At 43.9% G+C, this 18,624-nt stretch overlaps 4 protein-coding genes across 6 annotated transcripts; 3 read left to right on the forward strand and 1 right to left on the reverse strand.

Annotated features, from left to right (window-relative positions):
- Positions 1-2,864: 2,864 nt before the first annotated feature.
- Positions 2,865-4,886, forward strand: LOC112902177 (vegetative cell wall protein gp1-like). The gene is made up of 3 exons (XM_025971107.1): positions 2,865-2,998; positions 3,718-3,799; positions 3,966-4,886. Exons 1-3 carry the CDS (start codon positions 2,987-2,989, stop codon positions 4,724-4,726), a joined length of 855 nt encoding a protein of 284 aa, XP_025826892.1. The 5' UTR covers positions 2,865-2,986; the 3' UTR covers positions 4,727-4,886.
- Positions 4,887-8,114: 3,228 nt separating this feature from the next.
- LOC112902175 (vacuolar protein sorting-associated protein 26A-like) lies at positions 8,115-11,260 on the forward strand. The gene is made up of 11 exons (XM_025971104.1): positions 8,115-8,291; positions 8,435-8,509; positions 8,610-8,684; positions 8,781-8,853; positions 9,143-9,187; positions 9,528-9,639; positions 9,775-9,841; positions 10,043-10,087; positions 10,290-10,345; positions 10,452-10,627; positions 10,823-11,260. Exons 1-11 carry the CDS (start codon positions 8,289-8,291, stop codon positions 11,008-11,010), a joined length of 915 nt encoding a protein of 304 aa, XP_025826889.1. The 5' UTR covers positions 8,115-8,288; the 3' UTR covers positions 11,011-11,260.
- A 1,276-nt stretch (positions 11,261-12,536) lies between these two features.
- Positions 12,537-15,887, forward strand: LOC112902180 (E3 ubiquitin-protein ligase At3g02290-like). Of its 3 annotated transcripts, none has more exons than XM_025971114.1 (5): positions 12,537-12,932; positions 13,330-13,619; positions 14,230-14,629; positions 14,902-15,011; positions 15,464-15,887. In XM_025971114.1, the coding sequence occupies exons 2-5, from the start codon at positions 13,500-13,502 to the stop codon at positions 15,488-15,490; spliced, it is 657 nt and encodes a 218-aa protein (XP_025826899.1). In that variant the 5' UTR covers positions 12,537-12,932; positions 13,330-13,499; the 3' UTR covers positions 15,491-15,887. The 3 variants fall into 3 exon arrangements, with proteins under 3 accessions (XP_025826899.1, XP_025826900.1, XP_025826898.1); XM_025971115.1 differs by having other exon boundaries at positions 12,537-12,880; XM_025971113.1 differs by having other exon boundaries at positions 12,537-12,757.
- A 475-nt stretch (positions 15,888-16,362) lies between these two features.
- On the reverse strand, positions 16,363-17,300 carry LOC112902183 (protein SPIRAL1-like 2). The gene is made up of 2 exons (XM_025971117.1): positions 16,907-17,300; positions 16,363-16,808 (listed from the first exon to the last, which is right to left on the reverse strand). The coding sequence occupies exons 1-2, from the start codon at positions 17,156-17,158 to the stop codon at positions 16,734-16,736; spliced, it is 327 nt and encodes a 108-aa protein (XP_025826902.1). The 5' UTR covers positions 17,159-17,300; the 3' UTR covers positions 16,363-16,733.
- Between the last annotated feature and the right edge of the window lie 1,324 nt (positions 17,301-18,624).

Here is an 18,624-nt window from a genome sequence, read left to right on the forward strand (position 1 = left end):
CAATCTATTCTAGACCATCACTAATAAATAGACTGGATCAAAATTTGCTGCTTTACTTTGGAAATTCAAAATAATTAGCCAAAAATGTGTGTACCAAGCATAGTGCAATTGCACAGTGAACCAAAACCGCTTCAATCATCTAAAGGCTAACTGAGTAAGAGCATACAAATGTAGTAATAGATTTTTTCATGGCAAATGTATTACGGTCCTGCTAGCGCCCGGAAGAAATTTCTCATCGAATGGTACGTTGTAACATGAAGGAATAGATGCTGCAACATTTAAAATTACCTTTTGCAACATCTAAAAAAATATAATAAAATTGTAACTCACTAACATCCTTGTAATTTTTTTTAAAAAAAACTCCCACCGCAACAAATGGAGATGTTTCACACAACATACAATCTGAATTCCCTCTTTCTTTAGGAATCAGAACTTTGCAAATTAGCTATATTGAAACATACAAGAACACTTCATGCAGCATCAAAAAAAAGCTAATGTAACAAAAAATATTGCTTGTTGGAACACTAAGAAAAAACTGCTGCCATATTTGTAAAATGACACTGTAACATCTTCAAATATCTATGTGATAACATGAAGCTAAAGTTCAGGCCAACAATGTTGGCTCTTCCACTCCCACGCCGTGTCCAGCCTCTACGCCAGGTGATATATGATTACCTCCTGCTCATCGTGCACTTCAAGGAGACCACCTTGTGGAGCACTAGAGCACCACCGTGCGACGCGCCTTCGGCTGTGATTTTGAGCGGGGCGATGCAGCGGAAGTAAGAGAGAGGAAGCAGATGCGAGTGCTAACTGCTGTCGCCGGCAGCGACGAGGCGGCACGGTGCGGGGAGGTGGACCTTCTTAGGAGTTTGTGCGCGAGGAGGCGATGCGAGCAGAGAAGCCGCGTGGGGTGAACAATTAAGCGGCATCGGACGCTCGACTTGTAGCATTACCAAATTTATTAAGAACCGACTATATTCAGCCTAAGTTCCCACTCACACATGTGCATAGCACATCTCTTAACTTTTATCCATCGTTTTGTGTAAAAGGAATTAACCTAGAGGTGCAATCACCTCTTATAGCTTCGTCCTCATGTCATGTCAAATGGTTAATACAGAGGTTCTATATTTGGATCACATAGGCTTATAGATAGAACCTACTTAGATTACCAATATGGTACTAATCACAGAGACACCAAAACACTTGGACCACAATTTGGTTATAATTAAAGATTACATTGTCTTGGAAAAAGATAAAACTACTTCGTTATGCCAACGAACTGAATTGGAGAGAAAAATATGCTGTACACTTCTGCTTGTTTCAAAATGATACATACCAACTGAAGTTTCGTGTGTGACTTCCCTCTGCTAATAATTATTAATTATGCTTCCACAAGCATTGGTTGGTAGTTCGTATGTTAGGATGTAAACTGAAAAAGGCTACCTTTCACTACTGTCTTTGGTGCATGGTCGGTGCAGCAAAGATTAGATTCCATGAGGGTAATTTCCTCGCAAACTACCACCAGAACAGCCCAAAACTTTTTGTCCCAAAAGGCTCTAGCTCTACTTCTACTTACAATACAATCTGTTTATGTTCTTCCAGAAGTGTTCATTTTTATGGTTTTATCAAGGCTCAAATTTATATGAATACGAATTAATTCCTCATGGTTTCTAAATAGGGCACTAGATTGGTCACCGATCTGATGAGAATGGTCATCCTGACAAAATTTGGAGAAATTGAATTCCGATAATTGGGCCAGACTGCCACAGTCCAAGTTGTTTATAAATAAGGCTCACGGAAGTTAACAGCTCGGGCTTCAAGTTTTTCTCAGCCCACAGCTGAAGCATATAAAACTGGATCATCCACACCAATCTGTGGGCCTAATTCAGCAAAAAGGATTACCTGACTTCCTTCAGCATTGAACCCAATTAAGTGGAAAAAAGACGTCCTGTAGGGCTGCATCTACTTGTTTCAACTTTCAACATGTTCATATATGTTGGTTTTTCAGTATAGGTTTAAACAACACAAATATGTTTTCAAACTGCTAGTAAAAAGAGGCTGGTGGCAGGCTGGAATCAGCTAAGCACACAAGATTGGTCACACTGTCAGGTTTCCTTCCCTCAATTAGTCAACAAATAACTGCAATAACAATTGGTCTTATAAGAACTTTATATGCTTTCTATAAAAGAAGGGAAACCTTTATAAAAAAAACTGCAACAATGAACATACCAACGCAAAGTCTGAACCAAATTAGTGCCACATTTAATAATTAATAAATTAATTACCACCCTAACCACGTTTTTACTCAGTCCTATTGTTACTTGATGCGCCAATTGACAACTTTCCTAAAACTTTGTCGCTATGTAACTTCACACATCAGTGGGTTGTTTTGGAAGGTATCCTTGCATCATTTCCATCGTTGGCTGCCTCAAATTACCCAGCTGGATGGGTTCTTAATTTGTTCCAAGAGTGTGCCTTGCATTGTGATTACTATGAGCAATTTTTTCAAAATCATACTTAAGATATCATTTTTTACCGAAAGTAAGAATATTGTGTTTGTCGATGTACTAACCCATACCATGTCAATGAAAACATTCCTTGGACGCGTCAGTGATGACGTGTAAATTCGTTTTCCTTTCACAAATAGAAAAACAGATTGTTGTTCAAAGGTAGTATAGCCAATGCCACATGCACGTAGCTGGTACGCGTACACGTGTCCCGAATACGGTGGGTTTCTTTACCCATCAAGCGTGTCAATTGGCAGGGAAACTGAGGTTAGATCTACCTGAAAGTGGGGCCATGTGACCTCATTGGGCACACGACGTGCGCCTGGCCTTCTCCTATTTATAAGGCGCCTCACTCTCTGCCCTCCTCCCCTTCTCTTCACACTGGACACCTCTCTCTCTCTCTCGATCTCTCATCTCTCTCTCTCTCTCTCTCTCTCTCTCTACATGTGAGAAACGAAGGATCAGTTCACACCCAAGCCATGGCAGAGAAGGTGATCTCTCTCTCTCTCTCTCTCTCTCTCTCTCTCTCTCTCTCTCTCTCTCTCTCTCTCTCTCTCTCTCTCGCATGAGCTATAGCTCCGTGGTGCACAATTGCGCGTTTTTTTCCATGGATCCTAAATTGTGGTTGTTGATCATCACTAACCTATATGCTGTTCTTCCGAAATTGAAAGGAGTAGTGGAGCAGGAATATGTTCTAAAGTTTCTACACACATGCTGGTCTCTAGGAATATGTCCATCCCATATTTCAGAATCAAACTGTTCAACAGCTAGCATGTCGCATCGCTTATCTAAGTGATTGATGCTTTTCGAAATTCCCTTTCTTTCCGATCAATAAAAATCCTTCTTTTGCTAAAGGTTAAGTATGTTTTGACAGAACTCGTCAAGAGATTGTAATGGTCCTATTAGTGGTATTTTCAAGTGCACAACAAAATTCAAGGCGGAGTTAATTTGGGGGGGGGGGGGGTGGGGGGGCGTTACCCCGTTTCAGGAGAAATTAAAATTTTACTGTTACTAACCACAAGAGAAAAAAATTGCATTTGCTAAATTTAAGAAAAAATTGCAATGCTTAAAGAAGGGTTTAAATACGTTTTCCCCTTGCTTGCGATTACTGCAGTGTCTTTAATTTGATGCCCTTTGTTAACTTATACTTCAGTGCTGTCAAAAAAATAATATTTTTACCTTAGTAATTAACACGCCGCTGTCAACACAGATCTCCATGATAATCGTCGTGGTTGACCTTGATTGCCACAAGTGCTACAACAAGATCCGCAAGATTCTATGCCAGCTCCAAGGTAAGAGATCACTACTGAAGAAGCCTCTCTTCATTAAGATGATTCATCACTGCATGCAGTTTGGAAGTGCACACAAATTCGATCAAAATTTCAGTGCTTCAAAGTTCAAACATCTCTAGGACGATCGCACGAGTTCACTCTAGACCTGGAATTGTTGCTCATGCAGACTGCGAGAGGATCCGGACGATCTCCTTCGACGACAAGAGCAAGACGATCACCATCGTGGGGCCGTTCGACCCGCACAGGCTCGCCTGCAAGCTCCGGTGCAAGGGCGGCAAGGTGATCAGGGACATCCACATCGTGGACAGCGGCGGCGGGAAGCCGCCGCCGCAGAAGATGGCGGAGGCGTCGCCACCGTCGCCGGCGCCGGCGAAGAACGGCAAGCCGCCGAAGCACAAGGAGAAGCCCCCCGCTGCTGAGCCGCCGCCGCCGCCGACGCCGCCGCCTGAGCCTGCGCCGGCGCCGCCGCCCGATATGCCACCCCCGTCCCCGGCGCACCAGGCTCCGCCTGACCGGGAGATGTCAGCGATGGTGCCGGCCTTCGTCGAGGAGAAGCAGCCGAGAGCGAAGCCGGCGGAGCTCGAGCCGCCGCCGATGTCGCCGCCGCGGAAGGAGAGGCCGATGGACTTCCCGTCGCCGATGCCGGCGTCTCTGCCGCCGCCGAGTCAGCCCTGTAGGCCGCTGGAGCAGGCTCCGGTGGAGTACGTGATACCGACGATGGAGATCCCGTCGTGGCCGGCCCCGCCGGCGGGGCCGTGCGGGTGCCCGTGCTGCGCGCCGTGCTACCAGGGCTACTACGAGGGGTGCAGGTGCTGCTGCTGCGGCAGGATGTACGCGCAGCCGCTGCCGGCGCCGGCCGGGTGCGGGTACAGGGGCTGCCGGACCTTCAGCGACGAGGACCCCACGGCGGCGTGCAGCATCATGTGATGGTTTTCAGTGGGGTCTTCTTAGTAGCAACAAGTTCTGCACAGTGGCCAAATGTCTATCTAACGGAGTTTTTCAGTGTTTTTGCGTGGATTCAAATTGGGTTTTCAGTGTTCTTTGCACAGATTGGTGGATTAATATGAAATGGGCATGTTTAACTGATCGTGCGAGATTGGTCAAAAAAAATGTAGTTGATTGTCAACATCCTGACTGAACACTGATGATTGTTGTATTACAGTGCTATGTTGAGTCTGCAAGACTGAAAGACAAGCAGGATCAGATTCTCCTGAAAAAGTCTGCAACCATGAAAGGAGAAAGATGCTTGTGGCTTGTATTCCCTGGACCATTAGCACAAATCTAGTCATTAGGACGATTCGTCAGAAAATCTTCCCATCTTGACAAACTGTCGTCAGTCCTTCACCAACTGCCATTTACCAACGTTGTTAACCATTTACGCGCAGCAAAAGCAGAGTCTCGTCATAGGAGAATCATAGAACACGTACTCTAGTCTCTGGAAAAGGAACCCAAGACTGTAATTTGTTCAGGTTAGAGTGTTAGACCTACAGTTGAAAAGTTTGAGCGTCCCTTGAAAATAAACTAGCACAAAAGCTATTCAGAGGAATTTGTTCCTGTGCTGTGTTGTGAGGCTGAGAGAAGAGCACAGCACAGACAAGTGCCTCAATCATGGCTGTTCGATTCTCGGAGGATCTGGCGGTGCCAAAATGGAGAAAGAAGCCACACACATCATCATCGATATGCTAGCTTTTCATCGATGTAGGTAGAAAGTCTTTGACAGCGAGGATTTGGTACCTTGATCTAGCATCATCGATGTCGCGCTGTAAATTTTGTGGAAAATCAGTTACTTAGTTTGACTAATCAAGCATGTAACGATTGCATCAACAGTTCAGTACCAAAGGACAAAGTGCATTTTTGTGATGCTGAGGATTTGTTAAGTGAAAGGTATGATTCTCTCAAGCTTCTTCTGCGAATACACTAATCATACTGTACTAGGCTTTTAAAAACGAATTATGCTGTATAACACTGGAAACGGCATCGTTCTTTTGGTCTCTTTTTGAGGTGATTTCAGAGCCTCCATTCACCGATTCTCTCTTTTGAGTTTAAAAGCACACATAGTAGTAAGTTGCTTACAGCTTAGAGCAATAAAAAGCGATAGCATAAAGTGGAGGTTGGGGCTCAGCCAGGAACTTCCAAAGAGCAGAAGCTGCCTTTATTTGTTGCCAGGTAAGGACACCTACAAGAACTGCCCCTCCAATACATGTATGCACATGCATCCATACTTCCCTATTCTTCCCAAGCTTATGAATTATGATGACCGACCTAATCATAGGAGGAAATAACATGTGTGGCACAAAACAAAAAATTTGCATATATTTAGCTTTCTTGCATGGTGTTGTGCTTATAAATCACCAAACAAACTAGAGCAATGCGGCCTACCTACCTCTCTGGTGCCAAGACCATCTGCATCTGCAGAAGGCAATACTCTGTATGCAAGGCACCTATTAAAAGAAAAGAAGAAGAAAAATGCTTCCAAATTCAAACAGAAAGAAAAAAGAAAAAAAAAGAAGGCTTATCTTATGTTGCTTCAATAGTTGTGGTTGATGTTTTATTGGGTCGAGCGTGCGCAAGAGCAATGGCGTGTCCACCCCTCCCTCAAACTATTTAATATCATATTGTATCACATTGAAGCAATAATAACAAATTCATTTGCGACGTGCTCGTTCCAAAGAAAAAAAACATTTGTGTGAGGTGCATAGCCTTGAGTCTAGCTAGGTCATACTATGTATCTTTTGGTATCCTTGTCCAAAACTTTTAAGAATGCACTAATGATTTATTATTTGGTACTTAATTTATTAATTTCATAGTTTTAAAATGTGAAATAGGTCAGAAAGTACAAGACACCTAATACTCATGTGGCCATTGTTGTCTTTCACTCTTTTGCAATCCAAAATGCCAACACTCCACAATTACAGTAATTTGATTTGCTCAGTAGGTCAACGGCTTATTATTTCCCTTCAACTTCTCAAAAAACAAATTATATAATCTATAAATTATTAAGGTGGCCGGGGAGCCAAGAGGATATTAGAATCAGGGGTAGGCCCAGGATTTGGGGTCTAGGTATTCAACATCTAGAGGAGGGGAAGTGGGCTATTTCCATATGAGCCAAGAGGCAATATGAGATTGTGAAGCCTTTTGTGATGCTAGATCATCTCCAAGAGACACTCTAAGACTATTCTAATTACGAATTTAGTAATTTTAGTGGAAAATCTCCCTCCAACAGTTCTCTAAAACCAATCACTCAAGATGCAACATCCCAAATCATCTATCTCCTTTCTCAGATCTGAGAACAAAAATCCACACCCTATTCCAAATACTTACCATTTTAGAACCGGATCTTAGGCCTTCATCCTTCAAATTCGTGGGTCATATTTCCTAATATGTCAAGATTTAAACAATAAGATATCCGGTATAAGAAAACCGTCGTAGGGATATGAGAATGCTGGGAGAAGTAATATTACATAAGGATATAGAGAGTTAGAGATTAGGATTTAAAAATTCTATTAGAGATGCTCTATTTATATATATATATATATATATATATATATATACATGTTGTATACAACGTATATAATTTTTTTGCTAAAAATTTAGGTATTCAATTGAATACCCATGAATACATACCAGGCCCGCCCATTTAGAACAACTACCAAGCTCGAAGCTTAGCCATGAAAATAAAGACTCAAAAGGCACTAATGCGGCCATACGTTCACTCACGAAATAGACTCTTCACTCTCCACTCCGCCTAAAGCTAAGAGAAGATATGCTGCTCTTGAAACTCTGTGGTGCACACACAAACAGCCTGAATTCCCAAGGCTTCCCATTCCAAGCTTGTGGCTTGTATTTGACCTTGCTTGCACATACATATATGCATATGCGTAAAATGCGGAGCGCTAAACTGACAGGAGGAACAGGTTTAACTTGTGCTGTTTTCTGGTTGCAGTGGGGGGGGTTTTATAGTGAGGAGCACACGGCTCTGCTGGCGAGGGCACTCAACATGATAATGTTGTTCAGCTACCACAAGTAGCTTTTTTTTTTTGAGGGGTACCACTGGACAAGTTGCTGGCCTGAATTATTTTTTTAATTCTTTTGCAGACCCTGATTAAAGATGCCGTGGGCCACATCCTCGACATTATGGGCCTAAGTCCGGGACTCACTCATCCAGCTAAAATGAAATTGGGCTTTTGAGACAGTTATGAGCTTCAGTTTTCACTCGGCCTGCAGTTAGAAGCCCATCATCCTCCGCTATAGTTGGGCCAGCCAGGAGATTCGATGCGCCAAGGCCCATGGACTCCAACTTGTCAAGTCCGACGCCAGCAGGCAGCAGGAGAGAGCAGCCACACCAGCGGCAGCCCACCGATCCCCTGAGGGAGACCGGCGAGCATCAAGACGCCGGCGATCTTCTCCTCCTTCCCCGACGCCGACGACCCTGCTCCGCCGCCTCATTCGGGATCACCGCTCGACTCTACATCCTAACTCAGAAGCAGCCATGGTAACCACCGCACTCGCATCTGATCTTGAGTTGTTAACTTCTCGCTAGTACTTGATGCGTTCCCCCCTCCAAGATTGCATCTTTAGCACCGTTGGAGGCAGGATGCTTAGATCTCGCTCTGATTCCCGCTGTATCTGGTCCAGAACTACATCATCGGCGCCTTCAAGCCGCCCTGCGACATCTTCGTCACCTTCTCCGATGAGAGGACCCGGAAGCAGGTGCGGGCAGGCCCTCTGCGTTTTCTTGATTCTTCAAGTTTGTGTTAGTATCGGACTGGCTGCTGGATTGATCGATTCGACGGTCTTGTGATTCTTGCAGGTGGCAATTAAGAAGGACAACGGGAAGACGGCCACGGTGCCAGCCTTCCAGAGCCTGGAGACCATCGCCGGAGAGGTAGTGCCAGTGTGTTTTTGATGCGTGCTTATTCTGGTATGTGAACCTGTGGTGTTGAGTGGTGGGTAAAATTTGTGATGAATTGGTGGTGATCAGGTGTCCATTGCTCCAGTCCCTGGCAAAAGGCTCGAGCACACTGGTGTTAAGATCGAGCTGCTGGGTCAGATAGGTAAAAATTTTGCTAGACCCCAACAATTTCTCCCTTGCCCCTCTGATTGATTCTGAATATGAGTGGTTGGATGGCTAAGCTAATTGCATCTATAGGATGCTGTATTGGCAGGCATACTGTGTTAGGTTGCTGAATGTGTGATTGTAGGAAAAACCAATTTTTTGTCATACACTCATGGTTGTGCTTTCTATTATTTATCTTTGTCTGATAATATTGTATACCGCAGCTCTTTGATAATTTAGGCTCCGCAATATCATAACACTATTGTCTGTGGTCATTTCTATTGCAGAACTATATTTTGACAGAGGCAATTTCTATGACTTCACCTCATTAAGTAAGTTCTCTTTTGAGGTGTTTTTTCAATAGTGTGCTGTACAATAGCCCTATGACCTCGTTTTCTATTGAGATATCCATGTTGCAACATTTATTTTTGTTTATCTAGTATGAACTGAATCTTGCTAAACCATTGGGCTTTATATTGTTGAGCAATTATAAGAGACTAAAACTGCAACTTACGGAAACTTAAAAGCTGCAGTGGTGAAAAAGCTCAATTTTTACTCACATCACTCCTTTACTAAAGATTATTACATATATAACATAGCACCTCTTGGAGCTAGCTTACTGTCTCTCTGTAAGTCAATCTGATCCTTGAAATGCCTGTTTTGTCCATGCAGTGCGCGAGTTAGAGGTTCCTGGTGAGATCTACGAAAGAAAGACTTATCCTTTTGAGTTTGCTACTGTTGAAATGCCATATGAGACGTATAATGGGACAAACGTCAGATTAAGGTTGGAATGCATCTTAAACTGCTTACATTATGTTGTGCACAGTTTATTACAATAATAGCTTGCATAATGTGCAGCATCAGCAACATTGACTACATTATCTCTGAAGTATGAACTGCCTATTTCTTGTGCTTGCAGATACATCCTGAAAGTGACAATTGGCAGAAATTATGTTGGCAATATTGTAGAAACTCGGGATTTCTGTGTAAGTTTAAACTTCATCTCATACATCCAACTTGGAATATTTGGTCAGTATAGAGATGATTTTAGTCTGATCAAATGTCACAATTTTTTATTGGTATTATACCCCTTTCTGAAATGTTCTTGAATGATCCCAGGAGATTTAATTTTATGTTCTTATTTTTCTACTTCATTATTTACTTATGTTTCTATTTTTCTTTTGCAGGTAAGGAACTACTCTCCCGTTCCCACAATTAACAATAGCATCAAGGTGTGTCCTCATAACAGTATGGCTTTAACTTGTTGATAACTATGAAACTTCACGATCTGGTAGCATACTAGTAGATGGCCTGGTGAAACAATGATTGCACCAGCTTGCCTAACTTTTTGCTATTGAACATTGCAGCTAGCTGCTTACATATACCCTTTTTATGTGACAAATGTACAACTGAGAATTTGATCTTCCTTTTCAGATGGAAGTTGGAATTGAAGATTGCTTGCACATTGAATTTGAGTACAGCAAAAGCAAGTAAGCTCCATAATTGAAGATTACTTTGATGATGTGTTTTAATGGTCACCAGGATGGTCAAGTCCAGAATTCTGATTATCTTTCCTATGGATGAAACCTTATTCAGGTATCATCTCAAGGATGTCATTGTAGGAAAGATTTATTTTCTTCTAGTCAGAATAAAGATAAAGAACATGGAGCTTGAGATTCGTCGCCGTGAATCTACAGGATCTGGTCCTAACACATATGTTGAGACTGAGACACTAGCAAAATTTGAGCTGATGGATGGTGCCCCAGTTAGAGGTATTACTATTTTTTTTTCTTCTTATTTTTTTTTCAAAAGACATCATTTTCAGGAAAACCTGCTGTCACTTATTCGGCTCATAGCTGTTTAAATGGTAACCTGTAAGCATTGTTTGGTGTCCATTGAGACACGAGCAATGTATTTTCTAAGTAATACTCCACTTTGTGCTGAGGTTATCAAAAATCACTGTGCAGGAGAATCTATTCCAGTAAGACTATTCTTGACTCCTTATGAGCTGACCCCGACTTACCGCAATATAAATAACAAGTTCAGCGTCAAGTACTACCTGAATCTGGTCCTTGTTGATGAGGAAGACCGAAGGTATTTTAAGCAGCAAGAGATCACCATGTATCGCCTTGTAGAAACTCCAGAGTCTTCATAGACTTGTGTCACTGAGACTTGAAACCAGCCAGAGGCATATTGTGTGTTCATTGCAAAAGAGCACCGGAGTTAGCAACAAACTTTGATCCCTTCTTGTATATAATTTTCCCCAATGGTAATGCAGTTCCTATGCACCATGTGACGTTGCTTTGTTAATTGTTACTCTTTTTTATTTATTCATTCAAATCTGCTTGACTGCTGCTGTGAAATTGTTTGGACCAAAGGGTTCTCAACTTGTTTCTTTCTTGTCATTGTTGGACATGTTTAGGAGATTCATCATGCATGTTATCTAAATTTACTTCTTTTTTTCTCTTTTGAAAACGATGTCTGTGCATCATTATCTCCAGGTTGTTTGACCTTGTGTCTGATTGTCATTACCACTCATGTAGAATTCTGACCAATACAACATTTTCTCATTCTTTATTGGCCCTGACTGGTAGGGATGCAGCTCCATAGTTTCAGATTTTCTCCGCACCGCGTTGTCAGTGCGGGTGTTTGGCTAGCAGGTTGGCTCCAGATCCTGAAATGAGGGTGGAAAGGGTGAATTGGCGTTTGCTAATCCAGGGCCTGTTTAGATGCACCCCAAATGTTATAATTTTTACACTCTCTCTCCATCACATCAATTTTGGGACACATGCATGGAGCAGTAAATGTATGTAAAAAAAATAACTAATTGCACAGTTTAATTGTACATTACGAGACGAATCTTTTGAGCCTAATTAGTCCATAATTAGATAAAATTTGTCAAATACAAACGAAAATGCTACAGTGTCACTATTGCAAATTTTTTGCAATCTAAACAAGGCCCCATACTGTCTTTTGCTTGGTTCATGTGCTGTACACGTTGAATGAACGAGAGACATCAAGTATTTTCCAGAACTTGTTGCTATTTTCCAATAAAGCTAAAATATTTTTCCAACAAAAAAACAGAATGAGCTATGGACATTAATAAGGTTCGAGTAATTGGTTCATAGTTGTGATTTGTGATTTTTTTTTTCTTGCTCATTGGATAGCTTGGCATCTTAAATAGATTTTGCCACTTTATGAAGCTCGCAAGCATATTTTGAGTTCACAATTCCAGACCGATCATCACTAGCAGGCTTTCACACTCTCATCTCATGGGTCCCTCCACCGAACCGCACGTCATCTCGTGACGCCACGTCACCACGGCGCACGGCCACCCCACGGCACTCGCAGCACGCCGCATGATGGAGCTTGCGCAGCCTCACATGGTGATCGCTCCACACGCGTCGGTGGTCGTCACCCCACCAAATCCTCCTCCCCTGTTCCTAGAAAGAGGAGAGCCAAGCGAAGCAAGAGAGAATCTCACCCGACCTCACCGTCTCCCGCGGACGCAGTCAACGCGGGAGGCGCAGCAGCTTCGCCTCCTGCTCCTCCCTCCCGTCGCCGTCGGCGCCACCACGGCCACGGCGCCGGCGCGTACCGGGTCCGCGGGCCTCTCGCGAAGGGACCCGATAAGCCTGCCCCCCTCCTCCGTCCACCTATAAACGAACAAACAAGGCAAGCGACAGCAGGAATCGCAAGGAACAGCGCCCGCCCAATCCACGCCGACCCCCAATCTGGCCGCCGGCCGGCCCGACACGCTGGGATCTTTCTTTCCTTAGCCGATCGGTCAACGCCGCGGATTTTATTCTTCCCCTTCCTTCCGTCCTTCCTCCCCCCGGGGCTCAGGAGGTTTCCGTAAACCCGTCCTTCGCCGCGGCGCCCCCTCCCCTTCTTTCTTGCAGGCGAGAATCCGCCGTTCCCCCTTGTCCTCGTTCTTCCTTCTCTTTCCCGGATCTAGCCTACGCTCGTCGGTTCTTGATTTCGTGGCAGGTTGGCCGATTGGGGAGGCAGGGTAATCGGGAAAGGTGGGATTTTGATTTGTTTGGGGGAATCCCCGGTGAGCTCCGTTGCGTGAAGGTTGGATTTTCCAGGGGTTTGGTGCCGTTCGTGGGTAGGAGGCGAGATTCTAGAGATACGTCTATCGATCCTCTGTTTCTTATCTTAGTGATATACAATTGAATGATTTGGTTGAGAGACCGGAATCGATTGGGGTGCAGCCGGGCTCATGATTTTCTTTTCTCGCATCAAATGGGATGGATTGTGGTGCTGTGTTACCAGTCTGAACGGTCTGTTCTATCAGTTTGTGCGATGGTGATTATGGGGACGGGATTTGGTGCTTGTGTAGCCGAAGCTTTGCGTTCAAGTCTCAACTTGCAAAAAGATGAAACTTTGTTGTCAATTTCAGATATTTTTGTGTTGATGTTCCTCTATCGCTTCCTCTGAAATAACCTGATTTTCTGCCTGCCACTGATAGGTATTGACAAGCAGCCGTTCCATTGCGACGCCCCTCGGCACTGATTGGCTTCGGATTTTTGAGGGCATTTGGATTGCACATCAGTTTGCTGCTTTTGAGCATTTGGTATCTGGTTCGTTGGACTCGAGGAGTTCTGCTTAAGGAACTCCTCTGTGAGGTTTCCTTGGACTATGGGAGCTTTCTGTTCATGCCTGCAACCTGATTATTCTGATCACCATGGGAACCACACGTCCTCGGCGTTTAGGAACTGCATGTGCCTCAGATGTTTCACCCAGCAGCTCATCAACGCGGTATGCTGTTCTCACCCTGGTTGCTTCATTTCTTACATATTGAATTTTGTTCTGGTCAATAGTGAGCAAATGTAGTTGGGATGAGAAACATTAGCTGATATTTCTGAATTTGATTTTTAACTGGAACAAGGTTAGCCATAATTGTGCGTTGCAAGTAGATAGCTTTATTAACTGTTTCAGTTATTAAACCCATTTATGCAATGGTATGCCATGTAACTGTTTGAAAAGAAAACGATGCCATTTGATTTTTTTTTCAGGTACAGGAAATAGTTGAAAACTATTCTTTTCCTGACGAATGACTACTTGACAACTTATGTAGTATATTGTTCTCATTAATAACATTGTGTTTGTTGTTTCAGTAGTTGTCCAAAATTGATGAACATACTGCGAGGAAAGTGATGTACTAATGTATACTGTTCCTCAGTTAAAACAATCACGTTGCTTTCTAGATTGGCTGATGGCAAGCATGGGGAACTCAATACAACAAATAAGATGTTCCACTTAATTATACTGATTTAATCTCTGATAAAATAATTAAATAAATAGCTTATATAAGCTGAGCTGATACAGGAAGGAGTGGTTGCAATTTGATCTTCTCTTTTATTTTCAGTACACTGTTTTGTTCCGTGCTGGAGCAGTGCACTCTGTTTCTCAAGCTATAGAAGCCACCCCTGTGGATTCAACTGAAAGTTCCTTTGATACATATCGCTCACCCCCAAGACCGCTGCCCTATGATGATCCACGATTTTCCCCTCCTGCTCGTGACTGGTTAAGGCATGAGACCCCAAGCCATTCCCCAGAGGAATCACAACCACTTAGAGCAAATGATGATGAGGAAATGGAGACACCAAGTAGAATTGACAAGGCAAGTAAAACAAACTATGACACAAAAATGAAGATTTGCAGCTCTGCTTATGGAGATAAGGTGCCACCAAAGGAACTTGGAAATTACTTCAGCTACTTTTCCCCATCTGCTGAAGATGAAGATGTCTGCCCAACATGTCTTGAAGGTATTATTACATTATTCGTACATTGTTATCTTCGCTATATTGGAAAGGTGTTTACTATTTTGCAAAAAGCTATATTTAAATTTCCTGAAACATGGTATGTGGTAAACATATTTTTTATAAAATCCTTGCGACTAGATGTATAGATTCTTGGCAAGTTCATGGAATATCATTCTCAAATCTCAAGAATGAAGTAACTCTGTATGAGCATTGTATTTTCTCTCTCTCTCAGCATTCTATACTCATATTCTTGCTATGGTTATACTAAAATGCAGATTATACGTCCGAGAACCCCAGGATACTTATGCAGTGCTCACACCATTTCCACCTTGGCTGTATTTACGAGTGGATGGAAAGGAGTGAGGCATGCCCTGTCTGTGGAAAGGTAATAAATTGGAGCTCTTGTTGCACATTATAGTTCCAGCTTATTTACATGCTATAAAACAGCAACAAAGACTTTAATCTGCATGTTACTGTATTGGAATTGTATAAAAGTAAACTAAAATACATCAGCAGGAACCTGTATAGAAGTAACATTGGGATGATAGTACTGTGTGCATTAGGGATTTGATGCAGATAATTTTTTTATATTAGAATTATGCCCACTCCATTTTGACTATTTGATATGTAAAACTACTATGGCAATAGGTGAAAAGTGGAAAATGGATGCTCTCTTATTGTTGTGTCTGGTTTTCGTTGATTAGTAAGCTGGCCTGTGTTGCCTGAAGTTTTAAGCAGTAGTAATCTCCAATAAATAAATGTATATAGCTGATTCTTTTTTCACACTATGATTTTCTTGTATGGACTCTTAATTGACCTCCCACTTTGTAACTGCAGAAAATGGAATTTGACGAGACAACTTAATCATCTGTCTGGACTATACATCTTGGATTAACAATCTCATATGGCACTATGAAAAGACAGGCGGTCTATCCCCAGGACATTCTCTGTAAATACACCCTGTAAATATTGAATCGGTAGTGCGCTCTTTGCCATACCGGTGTTCTTGAAATGCTGGATCAGTGCACATAAACATTCTTTTTTGATTTCTTCCTAATAGTCAGCAGGTGAAGGTTCCCCTTTTCCTGTCTGCGCCCCTGCCTGGACAAGGCTTAGAGGCGCCGTGATTGTCGGTGATCGGAAAGCTGTAAATTAGCGACATGTTTTCATATAATCATATGAAGCCCCACGCATGGTTCTGTGGTTCTTGCAATAACTATTTGGCTTCAGATAATGACATGCTGGCATCGTAGTGGTGTCATTGGATCGAATTTGTGAGGTGTTTACGTCCATGGTGATGGTGTGGCATTGTAGTGGTCACTGGATCAAATTTCTGAAGCGTTTGCTTCCCTGGTGTTGCTGATTGTAATCCATGGCGACATATCAAGAGTGATGGTTCTTTGATACTCTTCGGATGGGTCCTGTTTTTGGGCGAGTCTTCTCTGCAATACTGCAGAGAGACTCGCTTCCGCTGACATGTGGGCCTAAGCGCAGCCGGGTTCACACTAACAAGTTCATGCTGAATTTTCTACTCTGTAGTAGCTAGATAGTGTGGGGCCATATAGAATTCTGCTTATTGGTGACTTCAGGCATCTTATTTCAGAAGACATGTCAGGTTAAGAAGTTGGATCCTGAGATAAATAATCCGTTTATGCATAGTCTGCATCTGAAGTACTACTATTTATCCATTGGCTAGGTCATGGACATATGTCCCCAATTTCATGCTTTTTTACAGAAGCTGGATCATTAGTAATTTAAGTCTTAAGAACACTTGAGTACAATTTCTGATGAACAGCCCAAGAACAGGGAAGGCTTGTTACTGACGACTGGACAAGTCAGTTTTTGACATTCACACAAGCAGCTGAGCTCACACAAGAGGACTGATGAGACAAACACCAATCACTAAGAGTACTGATGAGTGATGTCGTGATGATTGATGAGACAGACACCAATGAAGATCACAGAGTTAAACATGGACAATTCTTGGAAAGTAACCGTACAAGAAGCAGGTTATGATGATGTGCTACTGAACTCCAAGCATACGAAGTAGGTGGCGTTCTCGAGCGAGCTCAGTTTCGCTCTCAAGCCTGCACCGGGAAGGCGGCCATCACTTGCCGCCGAAGAGGTAGTCGAGCGACGAGCCGCCGCCCGGCGCCGCGTGCACCTTGGTCGACGGGCGGTCCTGCAACGCACGAGCAACGATGTCAGCAGGAAAGATGGTGGATTCCATGTCCAGAAGCTTCAGAGAAAGATGGGAGTGCGCCGGCGCCGGCGACTGACCGTGAGGAAGTTGCCGCAGTTCTGGCCCTGTGCCCGGAAGTAGTTGTTGGTCTGGCTGCTCCGGGCGCCGGCCGGGATCCCCTTCAGCTTCTCATTGTCGGAGGCCGCCGCGGCCGGCTGTGCCGCCCTCTGCTCTGCCGCGACCGGCGGCGGCTTGGCACGCGGCGCGGGTGCATCGTCGCCGCCGCCGCCGAAGAGGTAGTTCAGCGAGCTCTGCCCGCCGCCGTAGCTCACGCCCCGGCCACGCCCCATCCTCCGGCTACCTCTGCCTGCGGTCGAGCTGCCTGTTTCTCAGCTAGGAGAGGACGACGAAGTTGCGTCGCAATGCCACCGTTGCTCGCCGGAGGGCCTTGCTATTAATAGAAGGGAGCGCCGCGGCGGCCGCCGACGCGCCACCGCATCGCGGCCGTCGGGTCGTGCCTCTCCGCGGATCGGACGGCGAGGACGCCCCGTCGGTGGGGGTGGGGGCCGCGCTGGCGGCGACGTGGAGGTTTCCACTTCGGTTGGCGGCGCGTCGCCATGATTGGGAGATGATGGACGGGTGTTCCGGTGGCTCCCTCCACTGACCGACCCCCCGGTTTGGTTGGTGCACCCGTGGCGCGCGAATCCTTGGCAAATTAGTCCCAAATCGTACGAAATCCTGATGATTTCGGTTTCAAAAACTCCATTCGAAACAAGTCTTGGAAAAAGAAACGTTGGTCATGCTGTCTTGGATCATGGTTAAAAACACTTCAAACATATAGGAAATAAATGCACAATATTTTTAAAGTACTATGGAGATGAATCTAGCCCTACCATTTTCAAAGCTTGATTTGAAATGTTCAGAGACATATTGATGGCCAAAACTAAAATTTGTTGACTACACGTAGACCAGAGGGAGTACATTCTTGGCTGCCATTTTGTCATCCTAGGAAACACCACAACAAAGATAAGATAACCAAAAGCATGTATGTACATTGCCTCAAAAATTGTGTTTTTCGACACGCTTAATTTCATCTCTACGTGACACCGAAATGGAAAAGTGAAACTCAAGTAGGGTGTATTGATATATGCATGGATGATAGTGCTACCTACATGTTGCAAGCTAGACAAAGAAGTGGCATCTCTTTGATGGTCATGAGCCACAGTATTGTAGTGGGGTGCAGAATAGTTTGATACGGCAGGTACAAAGCTGATGAGTCTCAAGCTAAAGCACACAATCAGTGGCTGATAGCTTGTGGGTTGAGAAAGCATCTGAGACCAAAGAGGCTGCCCGGGGCACAAGTTGGAGAAAGGGATGTGGCATCTGCTGCTAACTGGCTACCATACATCCCTATCCATCTGTTGCAATCACAAGGTTGGTTCCCAGAGTTAGGTATACTGTGGCACAAAAAGAATAAAAAAAAAGCAGAGAAAGGAAAGAAGAAAGGAAAAGGAAAAGGAAAAGGAAAAGGAAAAAGAAATAAAGGCAAGTTGCATTAGGTCAGATGGAGGAATCCATGGCTTAATGATCCTGACTAACGCAAAGGTCACTGTAACGCGCTGCTAGCGCTGAACTGTGCAAAGAGATCAACAATGGTGACATATCAAGTGCATGACTCCGGTCCCCTACCCGGTGGTGCTTTTTATTAGGTGTGGTGGCGTCATGGTATTTTGTGTTGATTGGTGTTTGTATTTTCTCTAATGTTTTGTGTATCCTCCCAGTGTGTATCTTTGGATCGACTGGTTTTCGACAGTAG

This window comes from Panicum hallii, chromosome 8 (genome assembly GCF_002211085.1).
Source record: "Panicum hallii strain FIL2 chromosome 8, PHallii_v3.1, whole genome shotgun sequence".
NCBI lineage: Eukaryota > Viridiplantae > Streptophyta > Magnoliopsida > Poales > Poaceae > Panicum > Panicum hallii.